This window comes from Sorex fumeus, unplaced genomic scaffold, assembly GCF_029834395.1.
Source record: "Sorex fumeus unplaced genomic scaffold, SorFum_2.1 ptg000240l, whole genome shotgun sequence".
In the NCBI taxonomy this organism is placed as follows: Eukaryota; Metazoa; Chordata; class Mammalia; order Eulipotyphla; family Soricidae; genus Sorex; species Sorex fumeus.
Window position 1 is genome coordinate 1,294,929 of NW_026606297.1, and position 25,447 is coordinate 1,320,375.

A 25,447-nucleotide genomic window follows, 5' to 3' on the forward strand; every position below is an offset into this window, starting at 1 on the left:
AGCGCATTATGGTCTGAGAAGATTGTTGATACAATCTCTACCTTCTTAATTTTATGGAGGTATGTTTTGTGGCTCAGCATGTGGTCTATCTTGGAGAATGTTCCATGTACGCTTGAGAAGAATGTGTATTCAGCTTTTTGTGGATGAAGTGTCCTGTATATATCTACTAAGTCCCTTTCTTCCATTGTTTCCCTCAACTGAAGTATGTCCTTGCTAAGCTTGAGTCTGGTTGATCTATCAAGAGGTGACAAAGCAGTGTTGAAGTCTCCCACTAGTATTGTGTTGCTATTGATGTCTTTTTCCAAATCTATGAGTAGTTGTTTTAAGTACTTTGCTGGTCTCTCATTAGGTGCATATACATTTATTATTGTAAGTTCTTCCTGTTGTACAGATCCTCTGATCAATAAGTAATGGCCTTCACTGTCTCTTATGACCTTCCTCACTCTGAAATCAATGTGGTCTGATATAAGGATGGCTACCCCAGCTTTTTTATGGGAGCTGTTTGCCTGTAGGATTGTTTTCCAGCCTTTGACTCTGAGTCTGTGTTTGCTTTGACTATTGAGATGCGTTTCTTGCAGGCAGCAGAATGTTGGGTTCAATTTTCTAATCCATCCTGCCACTCTATGTCTTTTAATTGGTGCGTTTAGCCCATTGACATTGAGAGAGATTATTGTTATGGGATTTTGTCCCATTGTTCTGTTAAAATTGGGTGTATTTGAGGGGCCTTTCTTGCCTTAAAGTAGCCCATTTAGTTGTTCTTGTAACCATGGTTTTGAGTCTATGAAGTTCCTGAGCTGTTGTTTGTCTGTGAAACTGTGTGTTGTTCCTTCTATTATGAATGAGAGTCTTGCTGGGAAAAGTATTTTGGGGGAGGCATTTATTTCATTGAGTTTTTTTACTATGTCCCACCACTGTTTTCGGGCCATGAGGGTTTCATCAGAAAAATCAGCTGTGAATTTTAAGGATGCTCCTTTGTAAGAGATTTCTTTCTTCGATCTTGCTGCTTTCAGAATTTTGTCTCTGTCTAAGGTTTTGGTCATTTTGATCAGAATGTGTCTTGGGGTATTTTTATTCGGATTTCTTCTAGCTGGTACCCTTCGGGCCTCCTGAATGTGGTCACAAGTTTTCTTCAGCTCTGGAAATGTTGTAGCAATGATGTCTTTGACAGTTTCTTCTTCATCGAGGTTTTCTTCCTGTCCCTCTGGGACTCCAATAATTCTTATGTTACCCCTCTTGGCTTCATCACGATCTTCTCTTGCCATCTGTTCCCGAATTGTGAGTCTCTTTTCCATTTTCTGCTCTTTTCGGGAGAGTCTCTGAACTTCATCTTCGAGCTCACTGATTCTGTTCTCAGCCGCTGTTACTCTGCTGCTGAGGCCTTCCACTGAGCTTTTCAATTCGCCTACGAGATTTTTCAGGTCTGACATTTCTGATTGCATTTTCCTCATTTCTGCCTTCAGATCCTCTTGTCTTCTATTGGCATTGGTTTCCATTGTTTCTTTTAATTCCCTAAGCATCCTAAGTAGCTCCCTTCTGAATTCCTTGTCAGAGAGGTTGTCTAACACTACAGTACTGTTGGTGTCATCTGGGCTAGACTCTTCAATATGAATGTTTGGTGGGCTTTTGCGTTGCTTTACCATTGTGAGAGGTGTGGTTTAGTCCTTCACGTTCAGTGTTACTATTCTGCTTGATATGCAGTGTGAGTTAAGATAGGCTTATGAGTTATTGGCAACTGTATTTCTAGTGGCTGAGCTAAAATAGAGAAGTTTCCACCTAAGAAGTTAGCTTATGGTTCCTATGGCATATGTAGTGGGAAAATCTTTCGCGGCCGCGTTAGCGGCCGCGGCTCCGGAAAGAGTCCCTGGCACTGGGCGAGGAGTTGGGAATGTCTCCTGTTTGGAATTGGAGCCGTTCAGCTTTGTTGCCCAGAGCTGGGCCTCTGTGCCCGTCCCACGCGGCTCAGGGGTTGAAAACCGGCTGTCTCGGGGCTGTTTCTAGCTGCGCGTGCCCAGAGAGGAACCCAGGCCCTTGGGGGCGGGCTGTACCTGTTGGAATTGGAGCCGTTCAGCTTTGTTGCCCAGAGCTGGGCCTCTGTGCCCGTCCCACGCGGCTCAGGGGTTGAAAACCGGCTGTCTCGGGGCTGTTTCTAGCTGCGCGTGCCCAGAGAGGAACCCAGGCCCTTGGGGGCGGGCTGTACCTGTTGGAATTGGAGCTGTTCAGCTTTGTTGCCCAGAGCTGGGCCTCTGTGCCCGTCCCACGCGGCTCAGGGGTTGAAAACCGGCTGTCTCGGGGCTGTTTCTAGCTGCGCGTGCCCAGAGAGGAACCCAGGCCCTTGGGGGCGGGCTGTACCTGTTGGAATTGGAGCCGTTCAGCTTTGTTGCCCAGAGCTGGGCCTCTGTGCCCGTCCCACGCGGCTCAGGGGTTGAAAACCGGCTGTCTCGGGGCTGTTTCTAGCTGCGCGTGCCCAGAGAGGAACCCAGGCCCTTGGGGGCGGGCTGTACCTGTTGGAATTGGAGCCGTTCAGCTTTGTTGCCCAGAGCTGGGCCTCTGTGCCCGTCCCACGCGGCTCAGGGGTTGAAAACCGGCTGTCTCGGGGCTGTTTCTAGCTGCGTGTGCCCAGAGAGGAACCCAGGCCCTTGGGGGCGGGCTGTACCTGTTGGAATTGGAGCCGTTCAGCTTTGTTGCCCAGAGCTGGGCCTCTGTGCCCGTCCCACGCGGCTCAGGGGTTGAAAACCGGCTGTCTCGGGGCTGTTTCTAGCTGCGCGTGCCCAGAGAGGAACCCAGGCCCTTGGGGGCGGGCTGTACCTGTTGGAATTGGAGCCGTTCAGCTTTGTTGCCCAGAGCTGGGCCTCTGTGCCCGTCCCACGCGGCTCAGGGGTTGAAAACCGGCTGTCTCGGGGCTGTTTCTAGCTGCGCGTGCCCAGAGAGGAACCCAGGCCCTTGGGGGCGGGCTGTACCTGTTGGAATTGGAGCCGTTCAGCTTTGTTGCCCAGAGCTGGGCCTCTGTGCCCGTCCCACGCGGCTCAGGGGTTGAAAACCGGCTGTCTCGGGGCTGTTTCTAGCTGCGCGTGCCCAGAGAGGAACCCAGGCCCTTGGGGGCGGGCTGTACCTGTTGGAATTGGAGCCGTTCAGCTTTGTTGCCCAGAGCTGGGCCTCTGTGCCCGTCCCACGCGGCTCAGGGGTTGAAAACCGGCTGTCTCGGGGCTGTTTCTAGCTGCGCGTGCCCAGAGAGGAACCCAGGCCCTTGGGGGCGGGCTGTACCTGTTGGAATTGGAGCCGTTCAGCTTTGTTGCCCAGAGCTGGGCCTCTGTGCCCGTCCCACGCGGCTCAGGGGTTGAAAACCGGCTGTCTCGGGGCTGTTTCTAGCTGCGCGTGCCCAGAGAGGAACCCAGGCCCTTGGGGGCGGGCTGTACCTGTTGGAATTGGAGCCGTTCAGCTTTGTTGCCCAGAGCTGGGCCTCTGTGCCCGTCCCACGCGGCTCAGGGGTTGAAAACCGGCTGTTAGGATCACTTTTAAGACCTGCCTGAGGGGAGATATTCTACGCACACCTGTTGGACTATATAGATACTGTGGGAGAACTTGCTGCAGACACCTATCTGTTTAGGCACTGTTTCCCAAATGGGCGATACCTCCCTGAGATGGGGCAGGGGTGGGTGGGCAATAAAATGATGGGGGTAGGTAGTGATAGTTCAGAGCACAACTGAGATGATGGTGTTTCTGTTCTTTCTGTTTGTTCACCTGCGGGAGGTAGTTTCCTTGCTGTAGAGATAGTAAGTACAGCAGGGAAGACGCTAGTCAGAAGTACGCTGGAAGGAGTAAGACATGGAGTAAGCCCTGAGCCCTGCTGGCTATGGCCATCAAAACCAAGAAGAAAGAAAAAGATTTCCAGGAAGATGCTGATTTTTTTCCCAAAATGAAGGCAGTAAACCAAGTAAGTCTGGGAACCTCTGAGCTAGAGAATACAGTTTCCAAATGCATTTCAAAATGTACTGAGACTAGAAAGTATAGTCTATATTAGGGATACTGCAGACTCATTCCAAGATATCCTACCTTAACCAAAACAAGTTCTGGAAATTTAAGATTTGTGTCTGATCTGACCAAAACAATTGTTTGGAAGGAAAAAACCTGTTTTATGACTCAATACTTAAGAAGTATTAACTTTAATTGTAATTAGCCTTAAATTTCCAAGCTGGGGTTGGAGTGATAGCACAGTGGGTAGAGCATTTGCCTTGCATGCAGCTGACCCAGGTTCAATCCCTGGCATCCCATATGGTCCCCCAAGCACCTCCATGCATAATTCCTGAGTGCAGAGCTAGGAGTAACCCCTGAGCATCGCTGGGTGTGACCCAAAAGAGCAAAAATAAAATAAAATAAAAAGTAACAGAGGAATATCCTAGTTGTTAAACACTGTCATGTGTAGGCTTGAGGCAAAATGATTTTGTCAAATCTTAAAACTTTGTTTAAAGACTTAAGAAAATAAATCCTAAAATTATGTGTGCAAAAGTTTTTAAAAATTGCAGAGCTACAGTGTCACTATTTTTTAAAGAATAGAAGTTTACAATAATTTCCACTCAGAGTCACAAAGAAACATATAAATGTTAAAATACACTTCACTGCCTAATGTTCTAGGAGATAAGAAAACACCTAAGCCCATTTCAATAAAGGCTGACAGACTACCACAAATCTTTTTTTTTCTTTTTCTTTTTCTTTTTTTTTTTCATTTTTTGGGTCACATCTGGTGATGCACAGGCGTTATTCCTGGCTTTACACTCAGGAGTTACTCCTGGCAGTGCTCAGAGGACCATGTGAGATGCTGGGAATCGAACCCCGGTCGGCCGTGTGCAAGGCAAATGCCCTACCCACTGTGCTATTGCTCCAGCCTCTACCACAAAATCTTGAGGCGGGAGAAATCCAGCTAGCCACCTACCTTTTCATAGCCCATGAATTCCTAAATTGGGGGAGGCAGGTGGGCTACATGCGTGGGTGCTCAGGGCTTATTCTTGGCTCTTCATTCAGGGATCACTCCTGGCGGCGCTCAGGGGCACACGTGGAGTACTGGGATCGAACCCGAGTCAGCTGCATGCAAGACAAGCACCCAATATACTCTATTCTTTCTCCAGCACCTTTAAATTTTAAATTATTGGAGGAGGGGTATCAGGATGTTATTTCTCAACAAACTGATGTAACAGTAAAATTCAAATACCAGTAACACTGTACTGGAACTACAGCACCTTTCCTGCCTCAAATACACACAGCCCTCTGCTTCAAAGATGTGCTGAGGTCTGGTTTCAATAACAAGATAAGTGTTCTTAAGTGAACATATGTTGGACGCACAGCAAGGTTCTCCCACTCGGACCCTACCAAATTTTCTAGTTGCCCTAACTTGCTTTGATTGATAGTCCGCCCAGCTCCATCCAGTGGAAGGGGCTTTCATCTACAGGAAGTGGAGTTACAGGGGCAGAGAGCAAAGAGGAGAAAGGAGTCAATGTGGAAATAGACTAAAGAAGCCGGAGGCACTTAATATTCTAAAGTTGACTATTGATACCAATAGCATATACCTAATATACTAAGAGCAGAAAAGCAGATGTCTCTTGAAAAAGAAAGCTCTGGAGACTATCACTCATAGGGATGACATCAACCTTCTCAGTTCTCTCTCGCTGACACTGAAAACAAGCAACAAGCTCTGGGCTTGGAACTCAGTAGTCGAGTGCCTGCCTTGTGGGCATCCAGCCACGGGTCCAATCTCCAGCACTATCCCACAAGGGAGGCATAAGCCCAGCTTCACTGCAGTTTCTTATGCCAAGGACCACCAGAAAAAATTAGGATTAGAGTTAGGGTTAGGGTAGGGTTGGGGTTAGAGGTTCGGGGTTAAGTTTAAGGTTTGGGTTAGGGTTACAAAAAAGTAGGTGGTCGGCTGGATCTCTTCCATTTCTGCAATACAACACTCCTAACTGGGCAAGCAGCACAATCAGGTATGTGTCACCCACCCCCAAGTCCGCAACAACAAAGTCACCACAACAACAAAGGGACAGGAAAGGGCAAAAAATGAATGAGAGGAGGCCAAAGAGAGAGTACAGCAGGGAAGGTGCTTGCCTTGCAGGTGGCCAACCTGGGTTTGATTCTCAGCACCAGAGAGGGGCCTCTGAGAACACCAGGAGTAAGCTCTGAGCGCTGCTGGGTGTGGCCCCAAAACAGAACCAAAGAAGATGAAAGGACAAAGAAAGGAAGAACGGAAGCCAGCACCTGAACAATGCCCATATCATTCTCTCTTCTTACCACCATCTCAGAAGCATCAAGCTTTAAAACAAATTAGACACTCACAACACAGGGGCTACACGGTACATCTGGGACAGTAGTAGGATACAATGTCTATTTCTTTTTTGTTCAGTAGAAAATCATAAATCTGCTTGCTCTATGGAGCAAAATGAGGGTCCACGTGTTTGGACCATTTATAAGCATGAAACAAAAATAATTTCGGAGGTGAAAAAATTTCCTGGTGATGTGACCTTAGTTTATTTCAACATTTTGATTACCTATAAAATAAGCCAGTATATGCATTTAAGGATTACGTTTACACATTATTCCTCAGCTATTTGGGCATGGTAATAAAAAAGTTTTACCCTGGCTTGCTATTAGCTATTACTAGTCCCACAGAGAATGTTAGGAAGACAGCAGAGAGAAGGCAAATTAAAAAGATGGTCCAACCCACTAACGGGGTTGTGAGTCGGCAGGCAGGTTCCACCCACAAAGTGCACAATCCTTGAATGGTCACAATCCATGTAGTCACGTGCAAAGCTGCTGAAGTTCATGCTCTGAGATCGACTTCACTCACAGCCAAAGCTCACAATCAATTTTCTTTGATCATTTGTCAGCATTTCAAATACATAGTAGTTTGTCTGCTGCATGGTAAGAAAGACCACATGATTTCTGAAGGTGGAAATACCCCCTTCCAGACAGAATCCCATTTTGGAAAATGATGATGGCAGGGTCCTCCAGAAGCTCGTTAAATACTTCAAAACACTTTATACATCCGTTCAGAAGCTAGACCTTAGGACAATAGCCAAGATGAGCCGACCTGGTGCCAAGTTCCTGTCTCATTCAAAATGATCATGATAAACCCTGGGATCTTGACAATGTGGATAAAAGCGAAAAATAGTCTCAACTGATTCTCCTTCATTGGAGACTCCGAGCATTTCTGTCTGCATTTCTGAGCAGCCGTGGACAGCATGTTCTAAGTATTTAGAAAAATCAATAAGTACAATGGCTAAAATTTAGGTCGATTTTGTCGATTTGCTCGAGCGGGCCCAGTAACGTCTCCATTGGAGACTTTGTTGTTACTGTGTCTGGCATATCGAATACTCTCGGTAGCTTGCCGGGCTCTCCGAGAGGGGCGGAGGAATCGAACTCGGGTCGGCCATGTTGGCCGCGTGTAAGGCAAACGCCCTACCCGCTGTGCTATCGCTCCAGCCCTCTCCAATGGAGACGTTACTGGGCCCGCTCGAGCAAATTGATGATCAACGGGAGGGCCTTTACCTTTACCTTACCTTTAATAAGTACAAATGTCACAGCCACTACTAGTAATGATCAGGGACCAAATACTAACCCACAAGGTACATGCCACAGTTAAGTCTCCATCCCTGCCCTATTCCTTTCCTCTTACTCTTCCTTTCCTATGGTTTTCTGGGTAACAGAAAAGGAAGGGAAAACTGATGATCACTATTTCCCATGACTGATCTACCTCTGTCCAACTGACACCCCCCACACACACATACCCTTACCTTTTGTTTTCTAGGGCTACTCACACATCCTCTATCCAAAAAGGAACTTCGAAGCATCAACCCAGCACCCATGGGTGCTGGTCATGCTGAAAGGTGCTGCTCAGTGCCTGGGCACCTGCAAGAGCCTCTGCCCACTCTGAACAGGAGCAGGGTCCAGGGCAGACCCTTCATGTGGATCATCAGGGAGGCCTGTGCTCCTGTGTGCTGGGGTCATTATATCTCATTCCTCCTGGTTTTCAAAAGTCTCTTTTCATTTGTTTTTTACAATAACAGACTAATTCAGAAAAGGAAGCTAGGTACGACCAGACAAAACAGGGAGTGAAAAGCTAGGGGCAAACGTGGAGGAACAGAGTCATTAAAGGTCACTTTAGTGACAAGAGACAGACAAACAGGCTGTGAGTACTGTGTTGGTCACAGCACGCCCCCATCTGTGAGCTAAGGGGAAAAAGCCAAAGCATTGGGAGCCACCACTAAAATGCACCATTCTGTGTGAGACTGTTCTAAATACTCTACATTACATACTTAACGATCAAGACGAACATCCCAAATAGGCATCATTATTATCTCTTAAAGATGAAAGACTAAGGCACAGAGAATTAAGTAACTTTTTGCAATACATTACTACAAGGTAATGTAGCTATTGCCTCACCTTTGCAAGATCTCTTTCCCTACTTCAGCACTACAACGTCTGTCTCTTAGAGTATTTGAAGTTTCCCCTACGGTGCTTTATCTAGTTAAGGTTATCTCTTCAAACACGCATGGTCCTCAGACAGCTACAGAGAGCATTCACAAACATGATATAGAAAATTAGCTTGAAATGTCACAAAATCAAACTCAATTGGATCTCAAATGTTCCCAGATGCCATTAACTTTATGCCATATGATAAGATTCAGAGCAGAATTAGTTTTTAGTCTTAAAATATCATTAATGCATCATGTTGAATATGTTAATCAATAAAATGAATTCTGTAAGTAGGTAGGAAGGTAAATGCATGTTAATGACTTTGAATGTCTTAATTAACTCCCACTGCTAATGATACTGTAATTATGGTTTAAATATACAGTCGAGGATACATATGCTCTCGATTGGGTCATGCTGCTGAGTATCACTGAACTCCAATGAATAAAGGAGGTCCAGCCCCGAATTTTCAAAGTAGTCAAATCTCGATGAGAAAAACAAGCACAACCGAAGTTTCCGGCTTATGCAGCGTCTTTATCCTTCCTCACACACCTGCTTCCTGGCGAGGGGTTCCCTTATCTTCTCTATCGCTTTGTCACTCCGAGCACCAGCTGGCACATGATGGTAATAATCATTTCTGAAAATTCTTGAGCATGTTGTACATTAAGCTCCACAACACAACGGACTCAATCTCCCTGTGCAATTTTATTTTTTTTATTTGTTTTCCTTTGCCTGCTTCTGAGTCCAGGAAGAGAAGTTACAGTGGCCTTGCTGACTCATGGACCCAATACTGACCGAGACAGCAGCCAGAGGTGGGGTGACAGGGTCAAGCTAGAAACTGTCTCCTGGGGTGGGTAGCCAGTGTCTATTAAAGAAAAGAAACTTTGGTACATCTACACAATGGAGTAGTACTATGTAGCTGTTAGAAAAGATGAAATCATGAATTTTACATACAAGTGGTGTATGTCACGGTCATGGTCCTCCTGTTGTTCATCGATTTGCTCGAGAGGGCCCAGTAACGTCTCCATCATGAGACTTGTTGTTACTGTGTTTGGCATATCAAATACGTCACGGATAGCTTGCCAGGCTCTGCTGTGGGGGCGAGATACTCTCGGTAGCTTGCCAGGCTCTCCGAGAGGGGCGGAGGAATTGAACTTGGGTCAGCCATGTTGGCCGCTTGTAAGGCAAGCGCCCTACCGCTGTGCTATCGCTCCAGCCCACATATAAGTGGTACCACATGGAAAGTATCATGCTAAGCGAAATGAGTCAGAAAGAGAGGGATAGACATAGAAAGACTGTATTCATCTGGGGGACATAAAGAAACAAATAGGAGATTAATACCCAAGAATAGCCATGATCAGTACTAGGAGGATTATTCCATGGCTTAGAGGCCAGCTGGGCACTCTAAGGGAAAGGGCAGCTCAGATAGAGAAGGGAGCACCAAATAAAGAGTGTTTGGAGGATCCTCCCAGGAGGGGAGATACATGCTGAAAGTAGACTATGGACCGAACATGATTGCCACTCAATGCCTCTTTTGCAGACCACAACACCCAAAAGGAGAGAGAGAGAACAAGGGGAAATGCCCTGCCACAGAGGCAGGGTGGGATGGGGGGGATGGGGGTGGGAGGGATATTATCCATGGTGGTGAAAAATGGGCACTGGTGGAGGGATGGGTACTTGATCATTGTATAATCGAAACCCATGCACAAAAATTTGTAAATCTACAACTGTACCTCATGGTATTTCACTAACAAAAATTAAAAAAAAAAAAAGAAAAGACTTGGAGGTAAAATCTATTTTCCCTCCTCTTAAATCTGAGTTGGTGCAGAGATCTGCTTTAACAAGAAAATGTGGCAAACAAGAGACCAGGTCACATTCAGGGATGGGCCTGGAAAGATGTACACTTTCCTTCCCAAGCTTCTGCAACACAACCTCTGTATTGCGAGGAGTCCCAGTGGAGAGAGAAGTGAAGCAGCGGCTAAGACCCCACTGTGCTTCCTGTCAGCAGCCACGCGAAGAACAAGCCAAATGAGTTCAACCAGCTGCGTGGCTCCAGGTCAGTCAAATCCACTCCACACCGCACACTCTCTGATGGAACAGGGCCTTGGAAACAGCCTCACCCAAGCCCATGTCTGGGTCCGAGAGAAACCATCTAAAGTCTACTGCGCAGCAAGAGATGATCAAGATCATCTTTAAGACCAAGGGACAAACAAACTCACTCCGACTTGACTCACATTACACAGGAAAACTTGCAACATATCCAGAAATATGAGGGTGGCCATGCTGACAGTTGAGAAAAACTCTCTCCATTAGGGAGCATGGTGACCAAGAGTACGGGCTTCCAGGACAAGTAACTAAGTCTGAATTCTGACTTTGCCTTTTACTATTTACCTGGTCAAAGTTACTAAACATTACCATGCTTCAGTTTCCCTTTGTATGGGGAGGAATTAGACTAGCCCCTGACCTCATGAATGTATTATAAAGACTAAATATTAGTATCGTGCAAGTAAAACATTTAGAGTATGCCTGGCACAGAAGAAGTGTTCAGGAAATGTTCTCAGTAGAATTCTTAATCCATCTATTCTGTTCTACACCAAGGAACCTGACTCTCATGGTCATCAAATGGATCTGCATAGAATAAAGGAGTGGAGGAGGGCGGGGGCGGGGGGAGCAATGTCACACTTGTTCTCCACTTGTATACCTATATATTACATGCTATACCATGAAAAAATGAATCTCTTCCAGGCCATTAAAGGGGTGACTGTGATAGATAGTAAACCTAATTGATTTCACTCCAGCAAGGAAAAAATTCAAAATTCAGAATAAATGTTCAGGATGTGGGCCAGTCACTTAGAAATACCCAAAACACTCAAACTTAATCTGAGACTTAACTATTTCTAAGGTATATGAATCCACATGTTGGGGAGGCTCAGCAGGGAGTTTTCTTTTTGCTAAGAAACTTGAGTTTTATATGGATGTACATGTCCTGAAAAGCCATGTTCTGAATGCTCTGGGTAACCATTATCACACTCATCTTCACTTTGTTTCTGAAAACTATTCTGTAGTTCATGGCAACCAACAAAGAGGTTGTCAGTCAGGATAGTTTGGGCCTATGTCATAAAATCCATCCTAAACACATTAGTAATAATACTGTGTGAGTTGGGAGGATATGATAGCTTTATATTTTGGTTTGGTTTCCTATCAGTTCACACTTTGGGAGCTTATTTATTTAAAAAAATAATTACTGAATGATTTTTTTCATGAGGTCAAAAAATCACCATAGTAATCAATTTTACTCCAGGACTAGAATGCATAAACAGTGTTTTTTTTTTTTTTTGGCCCCAGCCCTTTTTCTCTTGTGTTTTTAAATGATAACAAGAAACTGCTCCTAACTTCAATATTCACTCTCCTGAATGAGTGAATAAATAGAAACTCTAAGTTTTTTCTTAAATACTTAGCATTCAAATTTAGCTCTGAAAGGTCCTAACCACAGAGCTTCTCATGAAATTTTTCGCTAGGCTCCCAAAGCTCTCATTTGTCATCTCCACATATTTCTATTCAGAAGAGCATTGTACACCCAACTATATGACTCATATTCTGTTGGCAGACACGTTTCAACCTGCTTTTCTCAAGACAACTATGACAGATCCTTCAGTTGATGTCCAAGTAGCTCCATCAATTAGAAGTCCTGCGGATATGTGCCAGGCCTGTGTCCATCTCTACACGATCATATTCTCATCCACAGTCGTTAGTCTTCTCTCCCAATTATTTCTAAGCCTTAAGTCAGCTTGAGAAAATTTATATTTCTATCTCAGGCTTGATAATCATGCCTTAAAAGGCAACTCCCAGGGATGTAAATTAATGGCAAACTCCATGAAGGATAAAAAAAATTAAAAGCTACAAAAGTTAAATGATGAATGCAGTAGTAAATCAGCTGATGGGTTTATTCTGCACACACTAACGATTTCACCTGTTTTATATTGCTCAAGGCAAGCTAAATTTAATAGTAGATAAAAAAAAAACCCATGGGGCCAGAGCAATAGTACAATGGGTAGGGTGCTTGCCTTGTACATAGTCAAGCCGGATTTGATCTCTGGTATCCCCTGTGGTCCCCTGAGCTCTGCAGGAAGATTCTGGAGCACAGAGCCAGAGGTTAAACCTGGGCACACTGTTGGGTGTGATCCTCCTCCAAAAAGAAAAAAATAGGAAAAACTAACTTAGAATACTTTCTTGCCCAAACCTTTCAATTCTTTCTCTTCTGCTTCTTTTCATTCTCTCTTTTCTTTTAACCTCCTGCTTTTTACCCTACTCTTATGTGTCTGTCTAACTTCATCCCCACCTCATTCCCAGACTTATCAGTTACATGTCATTTTGCACTGGTTTAAAGAAAGTGCCATGCACAATGCTTTATATGTCAAATTCCACCAGTCTAGTCAAATTCGTGAATCAGTTTCACTATTAAAAATTCAAAACACTACTTTCCCAAGGGCATTTGTCGGTTTTTAGGGGCTGTGCTATCAGGTGATTACATACCAAAAGTTTAATGATAGGGTTTCGGTAGTGTTATTGAGAACAACTTTGGGAAATACTTTGTTATTCACTAAGTAGTTGAACACAGTAACAAATAAATGTAGCTAAAGTTTAACCCTAAAGGAAAACTTCTTATGAAAAAATAAAACCTGACTAGGTTAAAAGATTGTTGAACAATTTCAACCAAAGTTTCCAGACTAGTGAAATTTGGCTTTACTTACATTTACTTTCAGAAACAGACCCAACCCAGGCCTCTAAATTCATAAAATACTGCTAAAACTAACTAACATGTCTAATTAGTAAAAAAAAAAGGCTGCCATTGGATTTTAGACAGTTTACCAAATGATCTTTTCAGAAACAAAGATGGGTATAATTTCATCTATAAATACAAGAATAAAGGAACCCATGGAAATAAAACATCCTCAAACAATGTCAGAGCCTTCTAAAGCACATCACAAATTGCACAACCTGGTTTTTTGTTTTTGTTTTGCTGTGATTTGCCTAACATAGTTTAAAAAATAGTACAGGTACCACTTCTTGGCAGTAACTGAACTACTGTGATCTGGTACGAAATAAAGCTATTCTGAAGGATGGAGGAGGCATTTCAGGAAGTTACCTGGCAAGGCTGTTTCATTTTAATGGCTATGACATGGTAGCGGTAACAGCACAGTTCACAAGTCCAAGAGCCTCTCTCGCTGATCCACTTCAGGAGGCACAGCTGATGTGTATAGCGAACTGACCCGTCACACCGGCAAGGATTCAACAGCTCCCCCTGAACAGAAAACAGCCCAGTATGAATATTAATGTTCGCATCTTGATTGTCCGAAAATCTGACTCCTGCTTCCCTTCCTTTCAAAGACGTTTACCCAGAAGCAGACAATAGCATTCAACTCTTGAGAAAAGGAAATTAATTTTTTATAACTCTGATGGGAATGAAACTAAAGTCTGAAAACTATTTCTAAGATAGTGCTTAGAGTTATGACATAAATGTTCTACCAACATACAAGATGTCTGCAAAGATATAGCTCCCAATGCCCTTGGGGGAAAGCTGGACTATTAAATCTCTTTAATAACTTTTAAGTGGATGGTCAGATGCATTTCCTCTGCAGTTATTCTTAATCATTGCTAAGGAAGAATTGCACTGCGTCCCAGGAAGGAGCCTGCAATAGCATTATGCTTTTATTTTTTTTTCTAAATGTAACATCATAAATATTGACTCGGGCCACTGTATTCCTGAAAGCCTGCATATTCTTATGCAACTTCCTTACTTTTCAAAATATTCAACCTAAATGTTTCCTCAGACCACACATTTTGCGAGACATATTATATTATCTTGCCTTCTCCAGGACTGCCCGCGTGGAACTTTGCATGCGCCTCTCTAATGGACTCTAACCATCTCCGAATCGTGTTTCTAGTAAACACAAAGTACCTTCCAGGCTGGGCAGCCTTCGACAAGGTCAAAAACGTATTTCGTTTCTCCGGTGAACACGGAAAGCCGCTTTTCCCTAGGAAACGGTCCCCCCAATCTGCCCCAATAAGAAGAGATCCTGCCTTTTCAAGCGCTGCTGTAACTCACTCCCAAATTGGTACTCCAAGCAAGTCTACCCTGGGGGTCCGCTTATCCGGGAGGGGGAAGGCTTGCAGAAGCAACCCAAACCCGATTTTGCAATCCACAAAACACGCGCTCAGGACGCCGTCTCTCGAGGACCCGAGGAACGGGTCCGTGCCAAGCCAGGGAAGGGGCTGCAGCGGGGAGGGCGGGGGAAAGCGCCCGAGGAACGACCAGGCGCTCCGGCTCCCGGGACGTCCGCCCGGCCTCCCCAGGGGCTCCCGGGACGCGCGGCGGGCGGGGCGGGCGCTGTCCGTGGTGCTGACGGTCCCGCGGCCTCACCTGCTCGGCGCCCTGGAAGCAGATCTTGCAGATGGGCTGGTGATGCTGGTACCCGGCGCGCCGCTCGCCGCCGCCGCCGCTGCTGCTGCTGCGGCTGCTGCACACGGAGCGCGTCTCGGGCTGCTCGCCCGCGCCCCGCCGCTCGCCCTCGCCCCCGCCCCGGCCACCCTCCGGCCCGGGACCCGGCCCGGAGTCGCCGGCCCCCGGGCGGTCCTGGGCGCCGGACGGAGGCGGCGGGGGCGCGGGCTCGGCGCCCGGCGGCTCGTCCGGCCCCGCGGCGCGCTCGGGGGGCGCGGGGGGGCGCGGGGGCCGGCGGCGGCTCGGGGTCCCGGGGGTCCCCCCCGCGGGGCCGGCTGCCGCCCGGGCCGCCCTCCGAGCTCATGGTGCTGCGGCCGCCGCCCTCCTGGCCGGCGCGGGCACGGGGCGCGGGCGCCGCCGGCGGGGGCGGGGCGGGGGCGCGGGGCCTCCGGGGGGCGGGGGGCGCCGGGAGGGTCGCGGGGCGGCGGCGGCGGCGGCGGCTGCTCCCCGAGCCGTGCGCCCGGCGGCACTGGAGGCGGCCGGGGTTCCGCGGGGAGGGGGCGGAGCGGCGCGGCGGGGGCGGGGGGCGTTCCGGGGAGGGGGCGGGCGCGCACCCCGAGCGGCGGGGGCGGCGCGGACCCGGCGGGACGGGAGCGCCGGGGGTGGGGGAGCGTGGGCAGCGGCGTCCCCGCCCCCGGCCGCGCACGTCGGCTCCGGGGCGCGTCCCCCACCCCCACTCCGGCCCGCTCCCGGGTGCGCGGCGCTGCGGCTCGCGTGAGTGCGGGAGGGCGCGGGGTCCCGGGGCCGTTGGCGGGGGGCGGGTCCCGGCGCGGTGGCCCTACACCCCGCGGGGGGCGCGCGCGAGGCAGCAGCCGCGGGGCGCGCGGGGAAGGGCGCCGACCGTGGGCAGCGTACCGGCCCGCATTGCTGTCCACCCGGCGCTCTCCTCCCAGCCTCCTCCCTCAAGGGCACCCGCTCTCCTCCCGATCCCCCCACCCACACACACACACCAGGTCTCAAAGCGGGAGTCTTTGCACCCCGGGGTCCTCCCAGGGTCCGACTTTGACTCCGGGGTCCTCCCCGCGCCCTCCGCAGCCCTCCCCGCCTGCAGTGAGTGGCCGGTGGCTTTGCAAATTCTGAGTCTCCTTCTAAGTCTCCCGGAGTAGTTCCCGGCGCGGAACCGAGCATCTCGTTTCATCCTTGCTCAGCCCCGACTTCTTGGTCCATGAGCGGAAGAGGAGCGGCTAGTTCGCCCCTGGGGTTTGCGCGCCCCCCTCATCCTCCATCCCAGTCATTGATTTTCTCAGCTTGGGGGAAACCTTGGGGGGACTTATCTTCAGGCTGGGCCACAGTCCCTCGATTATTTTGTTTTGTCCCATTTTGGGGTTTTTTTTTTGGAAATAAACTAGGTGCAAAATCGTGGAAGTGCACTCATTTGCAAATCCGTGGAGCATCCTGAAGCGCTGGGTGGAGATACTGCAATGTGTCTTTCCGAAGCAGTGATTTTTTTTTCCTTCTTGTGTGACAATTAAACATCTTCCGAACTACTTGCCTCGCACTTGGGGCCCGGATTCTTGGCTGCCCTTCGTAGTCGTGCACCCAGGATCAGAGGGACAAAGTTACCGGTTCAAGGTCACAGGACTATGAACAAAGAACTTTGGAGCTCCGGACTCCAGGCAGGTTTTCTAGCTGAAAGAGCGGATGGTTTTTTTTTCCTCCCTACGCCTCTCTGCTGCCTCCTTTAATAGATGATGATCTGAAAGCGCTGAGATAAACTACCAGTTTCAATTTCCCATTAGGAATTTTGATGTTGAGAGTTATATCTGATTGTTTATTTGAGAAAGAAAAGCCCCAGCTCTTTGGGCAGAGGTGACTTTGGTTAGAAAAGCAGAGAAAAAAGGTAATTTTAAAAAAGGGAAAAAAATTAAGAGTGCACAGCCACAAGGCTCCTACGTGGAATACTTCCCCCCAATCTCTTCTAGTACCTAGTCCCCAGCTTGTTTAGGGCAGTGGAGTGGCAGACAGCAGGTTCATTTTTGGAACAGTCCTCCCTGACATTGGAGAAATGTGATTGGAGACAGGCTTTCCTTTTCAGTCATCATCACCCATCAGATGACATTGCACAAGTTTGTATATTGTCCTGGTCGTAAGGCAATCATAAGCTTTCATCCTGAAAGTTATAAAAATGAATAAATAAAAATTACATAATCAGGTTTATGGCCAGCAAATTCTTAGCAGGTGTGATAAAGCAGAGTTCCTATTTGAAGGACAGAAGGAAAGCTGTGTTCCATATAAACAATGCAGAATGACTCAGGGGCAAAGTCAGGTGGATGAAGCAGCCACCGTTCTTCCAGCTGATTCTGCCTGAAAAATAAACTGCGGGAGGAGAAAATTCACATTTCTTGATACGGTGAGTAGCCACATAAAAACATTCTCCAACTTCTGTGACCAACAAAGCCGTCCTGTCCGTCATCGTCAGTTAATTCTATAAGTCTTCATGGGGCATCAAAAAGCACATTTGTGAGCTCCCATTTGATCCAGCAATAGCACTCCTGGGAATATATCCCAGAGAGGCAAAAAAGTATAGTCGGAGTGACATCTACACTTGTTTGTTCATTGCCGCACTGTTTACAAAGAGCCAGAATCTGGAAAAAAATAAAAACCTGAGTGCCCAAGAACAGATGACTGGTTAAAGAAACTTTGGTACATCTACACAATGGAGTACTATGTAGCTGTTAGAAAAGATGAAGTCATGAAATTTACATGCAAGTGGTACTATAGGGAAAGTATCATGCTAAGCGAAATGAGTCAGAAAGAGAAGGACAGACATAGGAAGATTGCATTTATCTGGGGAACATAAAGAAACAAAATAGGAGACTAATACCCAAGAATAGCCGAGATAAGTACCAGGAGGTTACTCCATGGCTTGGAGGCCAGCCACACACGCTAGGGGGGAAAGGCAGCTCAGATAGAGAAGGGAGCACCAAATAAAAGGTGTTGGGAGGATCCTCCCAGGATGGAGATGCATGTTGAAAGTAGACTATAGACTGAACATGGTTGCCACTCAGTGCCTCTTTTGCAGACCACAACACCCAAAAGGAGAGAGAGAACAAAAGGGAATGCCCTGCCACAGAGGGGGGTGGGAGGGATACTAGGGTCAGTGGTGGTGGAGAATGGGCCCTGGTGGAGGGATGGGTACTCGATCATTGTATAACTGAAACCCAAGCACAAAAATTTTAAAGTCTACAACTGTACCTCATGGTGTTTCATTAATAAAATTTTTTTTTTAAAAAAGGATCTTTAAATATGTCAAGTGGGAACCACATTTTACCAAATAACAGTTGCTCTTGGGCAAAACATTCTGTTAATTTGAAATTTAAATTTGAAATAAATAAAAAATACATATTTTTAAAAAAAGCACATTTGTCATCTTGATTGTACCTTCTGCTGTAAAAGTAGAGAGCAGGGGTGAGGTGAGGGGACAAGGAATGAACCACTAAGCCAAAGAGATGATAAGAGACCCAGGCAATGGCGAAAGAGCACCTGCAGGGCAGCCTTGGAGACGGAGTCATCCGGTTGCTGCCAGGCGTTACCCAAGGTACGGAAGAAGAGGATGGTGCAGCAGGTGAGGCATGTGCCTTGCACACATCCAACCTGGGTTTGACCCTTGGCATCACATAGGGCCCCTTGAGCCCTGCCAGGACTGAGTGCAGAGCAAGGAGTAAGCCAGGAGGGCTGTTGGGTGTGACTCCCACCCCTCAAAAAAAAAAAAAGGAACAAGGGCTAGAGTAAATTGTTCATTTGGGCAAAGGCTGATCCAACCTGCTTCCACCTACACAAATGAGAAAGACGTCAATAATAAACGGGTGCTTGAAAAGTCTCCTTTCCTGTGTCCCCCTCTCTCTGCCCCTGTCCCACCTTGCCTGGCCACACACAGCAAAATGTCCCCTTTTCTGAAAAAGGTCTTTCATTATTTTTTTTTCTTTTTGGGTCACACCCAGCGATGCACAGAGGTTATTCCTGGCTTATACACTCAGGAATTACTTATGGAGGTGCTCGGGGGACCCTATGGGATGCTGGGAATCGAACCTGGGTAGGCTGCCCTACCCGCTGTGTTATCACTCTGAACTCTCTTTCATTCATTATGAAGGTGCGAATATTCTTATCAACACTGGGGCTTGCTGGAGTTGCATCGGACAATGAAGGAGAGAGGTGACAAGGGCCCACACGAGTGTGTCCCCAAAATTCTTTGATATTAATGGGCATTTGGAAATAGCCTCCTTGCACTTCCTTAGTGACCACATCCTTGAGATATCACCCGACATCACATCAGGAATTTTACAAAGAAATTTTACAGAGGAATTTTACTGTCCTTGGTCCAACGGGATTCAGGATGACCTTGAAGTTGTGAGTTGGGTTGACCTTCATACACCCTCCAGTAGGAGGGATAACAGTAAGAGGTTTTGCCTGAAAAGTTTTTGTTTTGTTTTGTTTTGTTTTGGGACCACACACTGAAGTGGTCAGGGGTTCCTCGTGACTCTGCACTCAGTAAATATGCCTGAGGGTGCTTGGGGAAACTTGGGATGTCAGGGACGGAACCCCAGTTGGCCACATGCCAGGCAAATGCCCTCCCAACTGTACTATTTCTCCAGTCTCTGCCTGAAGAGCTTTATAAAGTTGCTTTTCGGTTCTTTTCAGTTTAGCTTTCAGAGATGTGCCAGCATTGTTCAGGTACACCTTCAGGGTACACTCTATGTCACGGAGTACAATGCGCGGAATTCTCATGCTTTCAAGTAAGAGAAAATAAATGAAAAACTCATAAACAATAAGGTTATGTTGTGTGGAAGGAAGTGTGATTCTTTCAGGAGAATGAAACATAATCTGGAGTGCAAGTACCTGATGCAGTTTAACTCTGTTGGTGAACAGAAGCAGAGCCGTTTCCACAGCAGCACACGCCACAACTTGCCTCCTTTTTCAACCTCTTCATTCAACTCTAGATTCCCGTGTCAGCCTCTTCAACTTCTCTCCTTAGATACCTGGACTGGATTAATAGCACAGTGCGTAGGGCACTTGCCTTACACGCAGCTAACCCAGGTCTGAATCCTCCGTCCCTCTTGGAGAGTCCAGCAAACTACCAAGAGTATCCTGCCCGCATGGCGGAGCCTGGCAAGCTCCCCGTGGTGAATTCGATATGCCAAACAGAGTAACAACAAGTCTCACAATGGAGACGTTACTGGTGCCCACTCGAGCAAATGGATGTACAACAGGAGGACAGTGCTACAATGCCACAGTGCTACTTAGATGCCTGACGTGGTCAATCCAAAAGCAAACAATGCCCTCAAGCTTGCTCCTTCCCCAGACTCCAACACACTTTCACCTCCACACCCATGTCCCAGCTCACCAAGTCTCAAAATACCCTCCTCCCACCTCTTTCTGGCTTAGATCCACCCCCAAAGCAGTTCAGTTAAGCCTGTCAGAATGTAAGGTCATCCCTGAACAGAACCCACAGTTGCTTCCTGTCACACCATCTCAGAAGTTATCACTGTATCACTGTCATCCTGTTGTTCATTGATTTACTCGAGCTGACACCAGTAATGTCTCCATTTGTCCCAACCCTGAGATTTTAGCAGCCTCTCCTTATTTGACTTTCCCAATGCTGCTGTATCGGAGACTTCAGGGTCAGGGGAATGAGGCCCATTATTGTTTTTGGCATATCCAGTATGTCATAGGTAGCTTGCCAGACTCGGCCATGCAGAAGTTAAGCATCACTATTTCACATTGGAATTCAGTGTCAACCAGGCAACCTCTCGGAAGATATCCCCGACCCCAACTCTAAGGTTATTCATTTCCACCACGATGACCTTACTAGTCCCCAATGCAGCTATCTTCCACTCTCCTTCCCGTTCCCCTTTGCCTCACTCAGCTCTCCGCCGGGAGGCCTTGCTCTACCTTCCTGTCTGACATAATCTCTGCTCCCATTTTTTTTAAATTTTTATCATTATTTTTATTAGTAAAACACCATGAAGTACACTTATAGACTTATAAATTTTTGTGCTTGGGTTTCAGTTATACAATGATCAAGTACTCATCCCTCCACCAGTGCCCATCCTCCCCCACCACGGGTCCTAGCATCCCTTCCACCCCCCCATCCCCCCCCCCCGTCCCACCCTGCCGCTGTGGCAGGGCATTCCTCCCTGTTCTCTCTCTCTTCTTTTGGGTACTGTGTTTTGCCAGAGAGGCATTGAGTGGCAGTCATGTTTGGTCTATAGACCACTTTTATCTGCTCCCATTTTAACACTAGCCCTTTCCAGGTTTTGTGCTTTCTCATGCTGTTGGATCGCTCGATATTATATCTTTACAATATGGTGTAGATTTGGTTGCTTATTCCCTCAACAACTTCCGGTGGCTCTTGATTCCTTCTTATTCATTGCTGTACCCCAGCCCTTCCATGCCTAGTAGCATTTATTCAGCACGTATGTGAATAATTCAGGCAATCAGTTCTAGGCTCGTTATAAACAAGCTTCTGTATTTAAGACATGGTACAGAGGCCTTGGAGAGACAGTAGAGCAGTGCATGCTACCAATCTGGATTCAATCCCAGGAAAACCCCAGATGGTCTCCAGAGCCCCAACGGAAATGATCCCTGAGCACAAAACCTGAAGTAAGCCAGAAGCCCTGAGCACCACAAGGTACGACCCCTAAACAAAAATAAAACAATAAGACAGGGTGCAGAAGGATAAACCTTAGTTCCAGGGTGGGAATACAATGAAGAATGAAATAACAGCATCTTGATGTGCAACAAGTGATGCAGCATATTTTTTCATTGATTAACCAATTAACAAGTTGTGTTCTCTTAGCAAATTGTAGTTTCTGCTTAATTAGTTATTTGCTTCCATTTATAAGTGTGGTCAAAGTCTTGGGTGACCTTGATCTCACATTCAATAAAGAAATCAGGAATTTGGAGATGTGTCCCCTGGTGTGATGGGGAAGGGAGGAGTATAGATGGATACATGCTCTTGACATCAGTAGGGGGCATGTGAATATTGGTAGGAATTCCACAAATGATGGGTATCACCAAAAGGCTTTCAGAAGCAAATCATGAAACCATCATTTGTACATTCCACAGTAATCAACCGACAAACATTGGTGATAAAAATCTGAGATGTACGGACTTAAACTCATAAATACCATGATTCAACTAAGAAGGTGGGCAAGTAGTCATAGATGTGTTGTACACCTTGTGGTGTAGCAGAAAAAATTTTAATTTTTCAATGGGCTATGGAATGGTGATGCAAACAGTTCTGCATGTGAAAGATGATTCATTCCAAGAAATGGATTCTCAGAGTGAAACTGTCTGAGCTGAACTTTGAAGGATTGGTAGGAGTGTGTGGAATGTGCTGCATTTTGAAAGTCAACAAAATCACTTGTATAAAGAAACTGCTGTTGCTTTTAGATGCATGTATGGGAAGTACAGAGACTCAGAAGGACTGAGAGTATGATTCAAGTTCGTAAGAGATGAGGACAATTATAAGCAGGATGAAAACAAAGTCTCTTCATCTTGACATAATACTGTGAGCAGACTTTCTGCTGGAAAAAATATCACTGCCAGAAGAATTTAGAACTTCTTGTTACCAAGAATTAACTATTGCATCAAGCACAGCCTATAACCACCTGAAGAAATGAGCCGACCTTCCCACCAACCACCATTGACTTTTGCCTTATACACATCACACCAAAAATCCATTTACTAATGACTCCACTTTCCCAGCACTAGATCCTGAAGGCAATTCTGACAAATATACTTCACCTAATTTCCACTTCCACAGGAACAAGTAACAAATAACAAATGTGGAAATCAAAGCAGAGGGACAACCTGGGGGACAGCTGCTAATACCCTGTCCTTCTTCTCAAAGACACACACCCAATTATTTTTAAACAATGTAAAGTGCAGTTGAGTGACTTCAGGGCAAAGCTCATTCCTGGCCTGTGTGAGGTCCTGAGAACAATTTGAGTCAGGAGCAAATTGTTCTCTGTGCGGTGAGTTAGCTGCTAAAGGAAGGCTCAGCTTGGTAAAGGTAAAGGTAAAGGCCCTCCCGTTGATCGTCGATTTGCTCGAGCGGGCCCAGTAACGTCTCCATTGGAGACTTTGTTGTTACTGTGTCTGGCATATCGAATACTCTCGGTAGCTTGCCGGGCTCTCCGAGAGGGGCGGAGGAATCGAACTCGGGTCGGCCATGTTGGCCGCGTGTAAGGCGAACGCCCTACCCGCTGTGATTTGTAACAAAAGGTGTGAGTCTCCAAGTAACATTTGTCACCTGAGCAGCTAGCAAAAGATGTGACATATTCAGATTTCCTTTCATTATGATTCATTATAAGAACTCACCACTCAGAACCAACAGATTAAAGAATTGAGCTTTAACATGACCCAGTGATTCCACTTCTTGGCAACCCCACCCCCAACACACACACACACACACACACACACACACACACACACAAAGAGTCCCAAAACATTCATTTGAAAAGTGTTTTTACATCCCTATGCTCACTGTGGTACTATTCACAAGAGCCAAGAGCTGGAAACATCCCACGTAGTCCAAGGATAAAAATGTGAATAAAGACCTTGGGGTATTTACACAGTGGAATATTACTCAGCTAAAAGAAAAAAATGAAACTCCACAGTTCCCTTCTACGTGAATGAAACTGGTGGGAACTATGTCTAGCAGAGTGAGTATGCAGGAGAGGGGTCAAAACAATGTTTTCTCTCTCAGGTGTGCCTTATAAAGAGACATAGTTAGCAAGACAAAGGCCAATGTAAAAAGACCCCTGTGGGATTGCAGAACCGTGTTTGAGATGGGGGTGGGATAGAAGGGGTCATAGAGGCACTGGGGGAGGGTTGTTGACTCTCTGGCGGTGCATGTGGCCTTGGAACATTGGTCCCCTGTAAATTTCCAAATAAAAGAAGAGAAGGGAGGGTTGCCATGGGCCGCCTACCCAGGCTACGACAGACAGAGAAACAGGAACTGGGACCCAGGCTGGTAGGCAGTCAGTTTATTTCTCTCTCCTCCCCCGCAGAGTCCAATCTCTCCCTTTGCGATGCAGTTGCAGTCTTTGTTTTGACCGCAACCCCAGTCACCATAGTTCCATCCCCTAGTCTCAAAGTCTCCAAAGTCTCAGTTCTCCTCATCTTCAACATCTCGTCGTCAACCTTCTTGTCCTGAATGTCTAGTCCTCAGCATCACGTCTTCAGCATCTAGTCTTTATCTCCTTCCCCAAATGTCTAGTTTCAGCATCTTGTTTTCAGCCTCTCCTTCCCAGAGTCTCGTTCCAGAGTCTTCAACAACTCTCCCAGAGTCTAGTCTACAACTCTTCTCTCTTACTCCTTACAGCAAAGTTATATAGGAATCATGAACTGTGGGGTTGAACATTACCGTAACAACAAAAGAGAGGTAAAAGGCCACTCCTTCAGGAGATTAACTCAAGGACAAAAGCTCATCTTAAAGTGATTACTCAAGATTACTAGGAGATTCTGCTCCAAGGTGGGATTCCATCCAGGGTGTATTGCTTTGTGTTTTCCTCAGCTAGTAATCCATTTAAACAGTCACAGTAAATTTATTTCTTATAATATTTCTAGCAATGTCATTTTGTATGAGCACAGTAAGAGATATATTAAGCTTTAAGGTTTGGATCTTCTTGGGGACATTTCATTATACCTATTCCAGGTAAGTCTTTCCTAACCTCAGCAGGGTCCTTATTCAGTTACTACTTTTGGGTCATGACAGAGTTTGTCTATGACCGTGCTCTTAACTCATAGTTAAGTATTATGGCGCTTGGCCTAGCCCATTTCGATGCCAGGGTAGCTCACAGCTTGCCCTGGGTCTGTCCAGTCCCTCGTCAGGACCTTGCACTTGGAGTGCTAGGAACTAAGGGCAACTGAGGTTTAAATCAAGTAAATATGGATGCCCAGGAATAAATATTATTTTGGAGTCAATTAACTCCCATGTTACATAGCATAGCATCGACTGTCTTCCTGTGTATATATGAAAAGGACATTGCTAAATAAATCATACAAATGACATAAAGGAAAGAATAAAGCAATATAGGATTCTTAGTGCCTGGTGGAATTAGGTGTGCCTCAGCTGCGCTGTCGTGGGAGTGGCTCAGTAAACCTTAAGATTTCTGTGGAGCAGCAGGGACAACTCAGTGTTACCCAACAGTCCACTGAGATACTCCTAGGAATAGCTTTTAAATCAGTGTCCAAGTAAAAATTGTAACTGAGAAATCAGTCAATCAATAAATGTTGCCTAAATAAGAAGTTACGTTTTCTGAAGTCCTCTGGAGACTCCCAGATCTCTCTCTCTTCCCAGCTAGTGCCTTCTCCAAAGACATAGGGCCTTGGTGCACGCACCACTGGAGCCCTCTTATTCTCTCCCCGGGCAGAAGATGACCTGTCGTTACTTGAGACCACATGAGTCATCTGCATGCAAAATATGCAGTTGGTCCCCAGCAGTACCAAGGAACAACCGAAGAAAAAAGGAGGGTCTTTATTGGC

At 46.6% G+C, this 25,447-nt stretch overlaps 1 protein-coding gene and 1 pseudogene across 1 annotated transcript in view; one reads left to right on the top strand and one right to left on the bottom strand.

The window, feature by feature from the left end:
- Positions 1 to 16,084, bottom strand: part of MARCHF11 (membrane associated ring-CH-type finger 11) — a 147,800-nt gene extending 131,716 nt beyond the window's left edge. Inside the window, exons 1-3 of the mRNA XM_056108965.1 lie at positions 15,907 to 16,084; positions 14,879 to 15,231; positions 13,604 to 13,759 (exon numbers count right to left, since the gene is read on the bottom strand). Coding sequence (XP_055964940.1) covers positions 13,604 to 13,759; positions 14,879 to 15,231; positions 15,907 to 16,084 — 687 coding nt within the window. The remainder of the gene's footprint in view (positions 1 to 13,603; positions 13,760 to 14,878; positions 15,232 to 15,906) is intronic.
- Positions 16,085 to 18,424: 2,340 nt separating this feature from the next.
- Positions 18,425 to 25,447, top strand: part of LOC130018164 (F-box/LRR-repeat protein 4-like) — a 140,069-nt pseudogene continuing 133,046 nt past the window's right edge.